The sequence below is a fragment of the Pongo pygmaeus genome, chromosome 16 (genome assembly GCF_028885625.2).
Source record: "Pongo pygmaeus isolate AG05252 chromosome 16, NHGRI_mPonPyg2-v2.0_pri, whole genome shotgun sequence".
Lineage (NCBI taxonomy): Eukaryota > Metazoa > Chordata > Mammalia > Primates > Hominidae > Pongo > Pongo pygmaeus.
This window is the reverse complement of record NC_072389.2, coordinates 45,846,310-45,857,809: the sequence shown is the minus strand read 5'-3', so window position 1 is coordinate 45,857,809 and position 11,500 is coordinate 45,846,310. Positions and strand designations below refer to the sequence as shown.

The 11,500-nt window shown below is 44.1% G+C and overlaps 1 protein-coding gene across 2 annotated transcripts in view; it reads right to left on the bottom strand.

Moving 5' to 3' along the window:
• Positions 1-982: 982 nt before the first annotated feature.
• KNL1 (kinetochore scaffold 1) overlaps positions 983-11,500 on the bottom strand; it is a 70,551-nt gene continuing 60,033 nt past the window's right edge. For both annotated transcript variants that reach the window (XM_054450271.2, XM_063652132.1), the window contains 5 exons: positions 10,319-10,387; positions 8,165-8,274; positions 7,842-7,960; positions 5,863-5,985; positions 983-3,235 (listed from right to left, as the gene is read on the bottom strand). In XM_054450271.2, coding sequence (XP_054306246.1) covers positions 3,121-3,235; positions 5,863-5,985; positions 7,842-7,960; positions 8,165-8,274; positions 10,319-10,387 — 536 coding nt within the window. In that variant the 3' untranslated portion in view covers positions 983-3,120. The remainder of the gene's footprint in view (positions 3,236-5,862; positions 5,986-7,841; positions 7,961-8,164; positions 8,275-10,318; positions 10,388-11,500) is intronic.

The window sequence follows — 11,500 nt, the reverse complement described above, 5'->3', positions numbered from 1 at the left end:
ATCACCTGAGGTCAGGAGTTTGAGACCAGCCTGGCCAACATGGTGAAACCCTGTCTCTACCAAAAATACACAAATTAGCTGGGTGTGGTGGTGCACGCCTGTAATCCTAGCTACTCAGGAGGCTGAGACAAGAGAATCGCTTCAACCTGGGAGGCAAAGGTTTTGGTGAGCCGAGATCGGCCACTGCACTCCGGCCTGGGCGACACAGCAAGACTTCGTCTCAAAAAAAAAAAAGAATGAAAATAAATGAGCTAGGTACCTACCATCACAAGAAGTTAGAAAAAGAACAGCAAACTGGGTGCAGTGACTGACACCTGTAATCCCAGCAATTTGGGAAGCTGAGATGGAAGGATCTCTTGAGCCCAGGAGTCCGAGACCAGCCTGGGCAACATAGCGAGACCACATCTCGAAAACAAGAAAATTTTTTATTTTTTTATTTTTAGATGGGGGTTTCACTCTTGTTGCTCAGGCTGGAGTGCAATGGTACGATCTTGGCTCCCTGCAACCTCTGTCTGCCGGGTTGAAGCAATTCTGCATCAGCCTCCCAAGTAGCTGGGATTACAGGCATGTGCCACCATGACTGGCTAATTTTGTATTTTTAGTAGAGACACGGTTTCTCCATGTTGGTCAGGTTGGTCTCAAACTTTCGACCTCAGGTGATCTGCCCACCTCAGCCTCCCGAAGGGTTGGCATTACAGGCATGAGCCACCATGCCCAGCCAAGAAAAAAAATTTTTTTAGAGATAGGGTCTTGCTATGTTGTGTAGGCTGGATTTGAATTCTTGGCCTCAAGCAACCTGCTTGAACTCGGCCTCCCAAACTGCTGGTATTACAGGTGTGACCCAATGCACTTGGCCTAATCTCAGTTTTGAATAGGTAGGTGTCTCCAGAGGAAGGTTTCTTTGGTATATCTTCAAAGGTCTATTGGATAAATGCTAAAATACTCTTTATAAAGAAACACTACTCACAAAAGATTTCAAGTAATAAACTTATTTTAATAGTGCAAAATGTAATCTGCTTTCCAATCAATAAAAGAAAAACTTTCAAAAAATTTATGAAACTAGTCAATACCTTGAACAAAGAAAAACACAAATAACTAAGTAAATATTACAATTGTGTACTCCAAACCCAAAAAAGCAGAGACCGTCATTACAAGCCAAACCTTTTTTAGAGTTGGTTGTTGCAGGTTACTAAAATGCATAAAACAAAATCTCTACTTTTCAGACTTACAGAAAAGAAATAACTCCAATAAGAAAGCTAACTTAAGTTTCATGGGAAACAGATCATACTGATGACTTTAAAATGTTTTTCAAGGAGTTTACGGAACAGAACATCTATATCTTGATTTTTATGGCAAATGAGGTTTGTGTTGACTTTTGAAGCTTATGTGTCTTTTGATGTATAGCTCAGAAGTAAAAACCAATCAAGAGGGACAATAACATTCAGGGGACTCACAGGACTTTAACCTGATCCAAAAACAAAGCAAAATTTTGAGACAAATTAGCTTAAAAATGCAAATGTATTTTGGTTTAGAATTAAATATAAAACAAAAATGATCACAATTAGGATTTGAATGAAGTTTGAGTAAATTTTTTTGTCTACTTCATACATAATATTGGTCATTTAATAATATGTATGACAAGGGTATGGCATCAGAAAACAATACTTACAGCAAGTCTATTATTACTGCTAGAAATTGATAAAACTAGTGTTTTGGATGTGACATTGTTTGACGTGTCATTATTTAATAAAAGAAAATAGAAAATTTTGCTGTAAAACATTCTTCAGAAAATTGGGAACTGCCTAGACAGATGAGTATCTATATATCTAAATGAATTTCTATATATATCTCCTTACTACATCACAAACACAAAACAACATTAATATATTTACATATATGTACTAGACAAAAATGAATTAACTTTCCCTAGAAAAACTATACTTATTAAGAAAACATTGCTGGGTGTGGTGGCACACACCTGTAATCCCAGCACTTTGAGAGGCCGAGGCAGGCGGATCACGAGGTCAGGAGATCGAGACCATCTTGGCTAACACCGTGAAACCCCACTTCTACTAAAAAGACAAAAAATTAGCCCGGCATGGTGGTGGGCACCTGTAGTCCCAGCTACTCGGGAGGCTGAGGCAGGAGAATGGCGTGAACCCAGGAGGCGGAGCTTGCAGTGAGCTGAGATCATGCCACTGCACTCCAGCCTGGGTGACAGAGCGAGACTCCATCTCAAAAAAAAAGAAAAAGAAAACATAATAGACACCATAGAATAAAAAGCAAGGCCCTCAAAAAAAGACGGCAACCATTTCAATAGCTGAGTGCTATTGCTTTCTCTGTTTTTTTGAGACAGGGTCTTGCTCTGTTGCCTAGGCTGGAGTGCAGTGGAATGGTCTCGGCTTACTGCAACCTCTGCCTCCTGGGCTCCAGTGATCCTCCTGCCTTAAGCTCCTAAGTAGCTGGGACCACAGGCGCAAGCCACCATGACTGGCTAATTTTCGTATTTTTTGTAGAGGTGGGGTTTCGCCATGTTGCCCAGGCTGGTCTTGAACTCCTGGACTCAGGCTATTCGCCCACTTTGGCCTCCCAAACTGCTGGTATTACAGGTGTGAGCCACCGCACCCAGCCCTACTTTCTCTTAATAGCATTTTAGTAACAGAGAAAAAGGATAATAGTTTGTAGACAGATACATTTCTACTCCAGAAATATCTGCTAGGCAGAAGCCAGGCAACCTAAAAATCATAGCTCTATCTAGTTATGGGAAAATGGCTAATGTTTTTGTCAGTGGTAACACTTCTTATACTTAAAAGTTAATCCTTAGGGCTTGTACTAAAGCAGAAAGCACTAGTTTAGTTAGGAGACATTTTTCCTAAGTGTCCTATTACTTAAACCTTTGGTACAAAGATGAGTAAGTTGACAGTAGGCTATGAGGCCTACCATCCAGACTTCATCACCATCATTCTGCAGAGATCTAAAAAAATACAGATTAACTATAACATCATCAGAAGGAATTTTACTCGGCTTGTAATGACCTAAAAACAAAGGCTGAACAGCAATGGGACCCTGAAATAATATCAAGCACATTCTGCTTGGTTGTTCCAATGGTGGTCCAAGGGTCTAGTGGTAGAAATGGCGGTCCTGAAACAGATCTTGGTAAATTTGCTTGACTACATTCTTCAGGTAGTTGTTCTCCAGTGGCACTTTAGATAGAATGGTAGCAATATCATCTTGGCTGGAAAGAACAAAGGTTAATCAATTTTTTTTTTTTTTTTTTTTTTTTGCGACGGAGTCTCGCTCTGTCGCCCAGGCTGGAGTGCAGTGGCGCAATCCGCTCACTGCAAGATCCACCTCCCGGGTTCACGCCATTCTCCTGCCTCAGCCTCCCGAGAAGCTGGGACTACAGGCACCTGCCACTACGCCCGGCTAATTTTTGTATTTTTAGTAGAGATGGGGTTTCACCGTGTTAGTCAGGATGGTCTCCATCTCCTGGCCTTGTGATCCACCCACCTTGGCCTCCCAAAGTGCTGGGACTACAGGCGTGAGCCACCGCACCCAGCCAGGTTAATCAATTTTTAAAAAAATCTTACACTTGTCTCTAATTCAGTGGAATTTATGTTCTTGGTCTCTCAGTTTCCTAGGAAACACAAATGAGCATTTCTGGAAATAACCAGATGTCCAGTTTGAAATGGGATTCCAAAACAGGGCCTAAGAACCAATTCTATATGTAATTGTGAAGTATCTTAACCTAGCTACTTTTGTTGGTCATAAAAAATCTTAGTCTTGGTGTTTGCTGACAAATATAAGGTGAGCAAATTTCCCCCCCCCCCGCCCCCGAGTCTTGCTCTGTTACCCAGGTTGGAGTGCAGTTAGTGGCACAATCTAGGCTCATGGCAACCTCTTTCTCCTGGGTGCAAGCAATTCTCCTACCTCAGCCTCCCAAGTAGCTGGGATTACAGGCGCCTGCCACCATGCCTGGCTATTTTTTGTATTTTTAGTAGAGACGGGGTTTCACCATGTTGGCCAGGATGGTCTTGAACTCCTGATCTCATGATCCGCCCATCTCGGCCTCCAAAAGTGCTGGGATTACAGGCGTGAGCCACCACGCCCAGCCAAAAACAAAGGGTTTTGTAATGTTGGCCAGGCTGGTCTCAAACTCCTGGCCTCAAGCGATCTGCCCACCTTGGCCTCCCAAAGTGCTGGGATTACAGGCATGAGCCACCATGCCCAGCCTAGGTGAGCACATTTTTAACTGTTATCTTCCAATCTGTCAGCAGTGCATCTAAAAAGTCACAAAATACATCATAGTCTAGGAGGAATGAAACATTTTTAGGGCTGGTTCCACAGACTCTGTTTTGTTTTGAGACAGCCTGGTTCTGTCACCCAGACTGGAGGCCAGTGGCATGATCCTGGCTCACCACAATCTCTACCTCCCAGGCTCAAGCAATTCTCCCACCTCAGCCTCAAGATTAGCTGGGACTACTCACCACCACACCCAGCTAATTTATGTATGTTTAGTAGAGGTGGGGATTCGCCATGTTGGCCAGGCCGTTCTCGTACTCCTGAGCTCAAGTGATCCGCCCATCTCAGCCTCCCAAAGTGCTGGGCTTACAGGCGTGCGCCATCGTATCCGGCCCTAACCTTTTTTTTTTTTTTTTTTTTTTGAGATGGAGTTTCGCTTTGTCTCCCAAGCTGGAGTGCAGTGATGCGATCTCGGTTCACTGCAACCTCCACCTCCTGGGTTCAAGCAATTCTCTGCCTCAGCCTCCCCAGTAGCTGGGATTACAGGTGTCCACCGCCACGCCTGGCTAATTTTTTGTATTTTTAGTAGAGGCGGGGTTTCACCATCTTGGCCAGGCTGGTCTTGAACTCTTGACCTCGTGATCCACCTGCCTCAGCCTCCCAAAGTCCTGGGATTACAGGTGTGAGCAACTGTGCCCAGCCAACTCTGTTTTTAAGGCCATAAAAATTGTTTACATATCATCTGTACTAAGCTAATGGTGAGTTTTTTCCTTCTTGATTCATGTTTTAGGTTGGAGTATTCAAAAAGTGAAGCAGGTACAAAAGAATAGACCAGTGGTCTCCAGCATCCACTGGAGATAGCAATAAAGGTCAATGACTTTAAGAAGAAATTCTTCGCCTGTAATCCCAGCACTTTGGAAGGCTGAGGTGGGCAGATCACGAGGTCAAGAGATCGAGACCACAGGCCAACATGGTGAAACCCCATCTCTACTAAAAATGCAAAAATTAGCTAGGTGTGGTAGCGCGTGCCTTTAAGTCCCAGTTACTCGGGAGGCTGACGCAGGAGAATCACTTGAACCCAGGAGGCAGAGGTTGCAGTGAGCCGAGATCGTGCCACTGCACTCCAGCCTGGTGACACAGCGAGACTCCATCTCAAACACACACACACACACACACAAATTCTTCAAAATGATCTCAAGAGAACTCACATTTAGCTCTCACTATGGTCCACTGATTTGCTGACCACTTTGAGGAATCTCTCAAATAAAATGAACACTAAAAAGTAGTCCTTGCCAGGCGCGGTGGCTCAAGCCTGTAATCCCAGCACTTTGGGAGGCCGAGGTGGGCGGATCACGAGGTCAGGAGATCGAGACCACGGTGAAACCCCGTGTCTACTAAAAATACAACAAATTAGCCGAGTGCAGTGGTGGGCGCCTGTAGTCCCAGCTACTCAGGAGGCTGAGGCAGGAGAATGGCATGAACCCGGGAGGCGGAGGTTGCAGTGAGCCGAGATTGCGCCACTACACTCTAGCCTGGGCAACAGAGCCAGACTCCATCTCAAAAAAAAAAAAAAAAAAAAAAAAAAAGTCCAGAGTCTTACCCTGTTGGCCCTTTACTCACCTAGTGTTCCCAACATGATTCTGAATGGTGGAAGGTAATGGTACAGATGGATAATAGGCTGAGAGAAACAAAGTTATTTCAAACTTTGCAAATGCTGCAGAGCTAGAGAATAAAAGTCTCAATCTGTAAAAGACAAGATCCACAATTAAAAATGCAACACAATAATAGCATGAAACACAATTTCTTTTTTTTTTTTTTTGAGATGGAGTCTTGCTCTGTTGCCCAGGCTGGAGTGCAGTATACAATTTTGGCTCACTGCAACCTCCACCTCCCAAGTTCTATTGATTCTCCCAAGTAGCTGGGATTACAGGCGCCTGCCACCACATCCAGCTAAGTTTTGTATTTTTAGTAGAGACAGGCTTTCACCAATGTGGCCTCAAACTCCTGACCTCAGGTGATCCGCCTGCCTCACCACCCAAAGTGTTGGGATTACAGGCGTGAGCCACTGTCCCAGCACAATTTAATTTTATTTTTACGCTGGCATATCCAAGTTAGGCATACATTATTTATTTTCTTTTTGTTTTTCTTTTTTTTTGAGATGGAGTCTCGCTCTGTCGCCCAGGCTGGAGTGCAGTGGCGTGATCTCGGCTCACTGCAACCTCCGCCTCCCAGGTTCAAGCAAATCTCCTGCCTCAGCCTCCTGATTAGCTGGGACTACAGGTGTGCGCCACCACGCCCAGCTAATTTTTGTATTTTCAGTAGAGATGGGGTTTCACCTTGTTGGCCACATTGATCTTGAACTCCTGACCTCAAGTGATCCACCTGCCTCACTTCCCAAAGTGTTGGGATTACAGGCTTAACGTGAGCCACCGTCCCAGCCCAATTTCATTTTCTTTTCACACTGGCATGTCCAACTTAGGTATATATTATTTCTTTTCTTTCTTTTTTTTTTTTGAGACGGAAACTCTTTTTTTTTTTTTTTTTTGAGATGGAGTCTCACTCTGTCACCCAGGCTGAGTGCAGTGGCGTGATCTCGGCTCACTGCAACCTCCACCCTCCAAGTTCAAGCGATTCTCCTGCCTCAGCCTCCCAAGCAGCTGGGATTACAGGTGCCTGCCACCGCGCCCGGCTAATTTTTTGTATTTTTAGTAGAGACGGAGTTTCACCATCTTGCCCAGGCTGGTCTTGAACTCCTGACCTCGTGATCTACACGCCTCGGCCTCCCAAAGTGCTGGGATTACAGGCGTGAGGATATGGAGTCTCTTTGTGCCCAGGCTGGAGTGCAGTGGTGAAATCTCAGCTCACTGCAACCTCTGCCTCCTGGGTTCAAGTGATTCTCCTACCTCAGCCTCCTGAGTAGCTGGGACTACAGGCGCCCACCACCATGCCTGGCTAATTTTTGTATTTTTAGTAGAGACGGGGTTTCACCATATTGGCCAGGCTGGTCTCAAAGTCCTGACCTTGTGATTCGCCCACCTCGGCCTCCCAAAGTGCTGGGATTACAGGAGTGAGCCACTGCGCCCAAGTTGTTGACCAAGTTGACCAAGTACTTACTGTATATATATATTCATTTAATAAATTGCTAACCAAGTACTTACTGTTGGGTTGAACTGTATTTCCCAAAATTCATATGTTGAATTCCAAACCCCCAATACCTCAGAAAGTGACCTTATTTGGAAATCTGGTCACTACACAAGTAATATGTTAAGATGAAGTCCTACTAGAGTAAGGTGGGCCCCTAATCCACTATGACTAGTGTCCTTATAAAAAGGGGAAATGTGGATGCAGACATGCAGAATGAAAGACACCACGTGAACATGAAGGGAGAGATCAAGGTTATGCATTTACAAGCCAAGGAATGCCAAAGATTGCCAGCAAACCACCAGACACTGGGAGAAGGCATGGACAGATTCTAACAGCCCTCAGAAAGAACAACACCCGCTTACACCTTAATCTTAGACCTCCAGCCTCCAGAACCTGTTAAGGTACCCAATTTGTAGCACTCTGTCATGGCAGTCCTTGGGAACTAATACACTTACTCATTATTATTAATATCTATGTTCATTAGGTTATAATTTGGTCCCCATCTCTTTAAATACTCAATCTCCTCTCCAAGGAGTCTGCAATGGTGCACTACCAGTGAGAATTCTTCAAGCATCTAGAAAAAGTGGGAAAAAAAATCCAATGAAATTATGAAAACATTTCAGTGCTTAGTGGCTCACTTATAAAGAACTCAAAAAAGTTAAACAATTGAATACATTTATCATTTCAGGATCCACTATTATTTATGTAAAGTTTCAGTTCTGCTTTTTTTGGAAAGATATCACAAATTTTCCTTTAAATACTTCAATCAGGCTTTAACCTTGGGTAACTGATGCTGGGTTGTACATGTCTTCTTCCAGGATTCCTTTTCTTCAACGTACTGGAAAATAAGCTTATGAACTAAAAGGGAGGAAGGAGGAGCTTGATCCTCTGGGAAAGGAAAAAAAAAGCAAAAGCAGGTTATTACTTATGATTCATATATTTTATATAAGCAAAAAATACTATATTATATAAGCTAGAAATATTCTCAAACTACCAGGTACATAAGTATTCTCTCCATTTTTTCTTTTTATTTTTTTTCTGGAGTCTCCTGTCTCCCTCTGTCACCCAGGCTGGAGTGCCATGGCGTGATCTTGGCTCACTGCAACCTCTGCCTTCCCGGTTCAAGCAATTCTCCTGCCTCAGCCTCCTGAGTAGCTGGGATTACAGGCGTCTGCCACCATACTCGGCTGATTTTTGTATTTTTAGTAGAGACGGGGCTTCACCATTTTGGACAGACTGGTCTTGAACTCCTGATGTCAGGTAATCCACCCGTCTTGGCCTCCCAAAGTGCTGGGATTACAGGCATGAGCCACCATGCCCAGATGTATTCTCTCCATTTTTATTTTCAAACATGATTATAACATGTATGGTGAAGATAAGACATTTCTACAAAAACTCAAGACTTTATCACATATAGAAACAGTACTTGAGTGAGAGTGTGGGTTTACATGTAACACAGACCTGAGTTTAAATCTTGGATTTCATTTCTTCTTTTGAGACGGAGTGTGACTCTATTGCCCAGGATGGAGTGCAGCGGCATGATCTCAGCTCACTGCAACCTCCACCTCCCGGATTCAGGCCATTCTCCTGCCTCAGCCTCCCAAGTAGCTGGGACTACAGGCACACACCACAATGCCCGGCTAATTTCTTCGTATTTTAGTAGAGACAGGGTTTCACTATGTTGGCCAGGCTGGTCTTGAACTCCTGACCTCCAGTGATCCGCCCGCCTTGGTCTCCCAAAGTGCTGGGATTACAGGTGTGAGCCACGGCACCCAGCAATCCTGGCTTTCTTTAATACCTAAGTGATCCTAGACACAACACTTAAGTTTTTTGATCTGTAGTTTCCTAATTTGTAAAATGGGGAACAAATCGCATGGACTTCATAGTGTTAATTTAAGTAATACACATGCCTGATACAGACTAAGTGCTCATAATTGTAATTTTTAAATTATGAAAATAGGTACTATTAATCATTGCTCAAGACTCCGTAATAATTTTTTTTTTTTTGAGACGGAGTCTCGCTCTGTTGCCCAGGCTGGAATGCAGTGGCGCGATCTCGGCTCACTGCAAGCTCCACCTCCTAGGTTCACGCCATTCTCCTGCCTCAGCCTCCCAAGTAGCTGGGACTACAGACGCCAGCCACCACGCCTGGCTAATTGTTTTTTTATTTTTAGTAGAGACGGGGTTTCACTGTGTTAGCCAAGATGGTCTCAATCTCCTGACCTTGTGATCAGCCCACCTCGGCCTACCAAAGTGCTGGGATTACAGGCGTGAGCCACTGCTCCTGGCCTTTTTTTTTTTTTTTTTTTTTTTTTGAGATAGAGTCTCGCTCTGTCGCCCAGGCTGGAGTGCAGTGGTGCGATCTCGGCTCACTGCCAACTCCGCCTCCCAGGTTCACGCCATTCTCCTGCCTCAGCCTCCCGAGTAGCTGGGACCACAGGTGCCCGCCACTACGCCTGGCTAATTTTTTTGTATTTTTTAGTAGAGACAGGGTTTCACTGTGTTAACCAGGATAGTCTCAATCTCCTGACCTCGTAATCTGCCTTCCTCGGCCTCCCAAAGTGCTGGGATTACAGGCGTGAGCCACCGTGCCCAGCCTTATTTTTTATTTTTGAGACAAGGTCTCACTCTGTCACCAGACTGGAGTGCAGTGGCATAATCTTGGCTCAACACAACCTCCACCTCCCAGGTTCAAGTGATTCTCCTGCCTCAGCCTCCTGAGTAGCTAGGGCTACAGGAGGGCGCCACCACACCTGGCTAGTTTTTGTATTTTTAGCAGAGACGGGGTTTCACCATGTTAGTCAGGCTGGTCTCAAACTCCTGACCCCTGGTGATCCACCCGCCTCAGCCTCCCAAAGTGCTGGGATTAAAGGCATGAGCCATAGTGCCCAGCCCCAACAAATTTTTAGAGACTTAAATGTTTTCAACTTACCGTCTAACAGAGATTGAAAATTGACATCAACAATCTTCCTATAACGCTTGTCCAGGAAAGGGAGACCAACTAGAAAAAACCAGAATAATGATTTTTAAAAAATTTTTTAGACAGAGAGTCTCACTTTGTCTCCCAGGCTAGAGTGCAATGGCGCCGTCTTGGCCCACTGCAAGCTCAGCCTCCCAGGTTCAAGCGATTCTCCTGCCTCAGCCTCCTGAGTAGCTGGGACTACAGGCGCCCGCCACCACACCTGGCTAATTTTTTGTATTTTTAGTAGACACGGGGTTTCACCATGTTAGCCAGGATGGTCTCGATCTCCTGACCTCGTGATCCGCCTACCTCGGCCTCCCAAAGTGCTGGGATTACAGGCATCAGCCACCGTGCCTGGCCTTGTTTTTTTTTTTTTTTTTTTTTAAACTACCTGATTTGAAGTCACATAAAACTCAGTACTTTAGAATCCTACTCCTTCTGTGTAGCAGAGTTTTTTCCACAGGAAGTTGAAGGGTTATCCTTGAATCATTATTCTCTGTATCTAGTAAAGGCTCCCCTGAGACTGTTCAACTACATTGATTGGTATGTCTTTGAAGGACATTTAAAAGGTAGTACACAGCTATAATTGTTAAGGCCTCCTCTTTTAACCCCTAACTTCTGTGCAAAGATAATTTTATTTTCAGCAATCATATAAGGAAAATGGCTATCATCTCCCCACAACTCCTATCATTGTATAAATACAGTAAAAATGAGTTATGCTTTTAGCATTGCTATAATACATTTTAGGTAGCTGAGATAGCTGCTCGCTCCTCCAAACTCTAGAGTTATCTCTGTCTCCTGAATTGATTATTTTCTCTTTATTGAATGCTTTGTTACATATTTTCTATGTGTTAGGCACTGTGGATACCATGAGAAAAACAGCATACTCAACCTGTGCCCTCAAGAAGCTTACAACTCAGGGAGACGCACAGATAACTGCACTAATAAACACTGCAAGAACTACAAACTATGATAAGCACTATTAAGGAAAACCACAGAAAGCAAGAACATACAACAGAAGGGTGAGAAACTGATCACTGAGAGCTGAGCTCTTACAATTATTAGTAGGAGTTCATTAGTGAAGCGGGGGAAAACAGCGTTTGGGCATAAGAAACATCAGCATGAAGGTGTTGAGATAGGATGAATATGGCT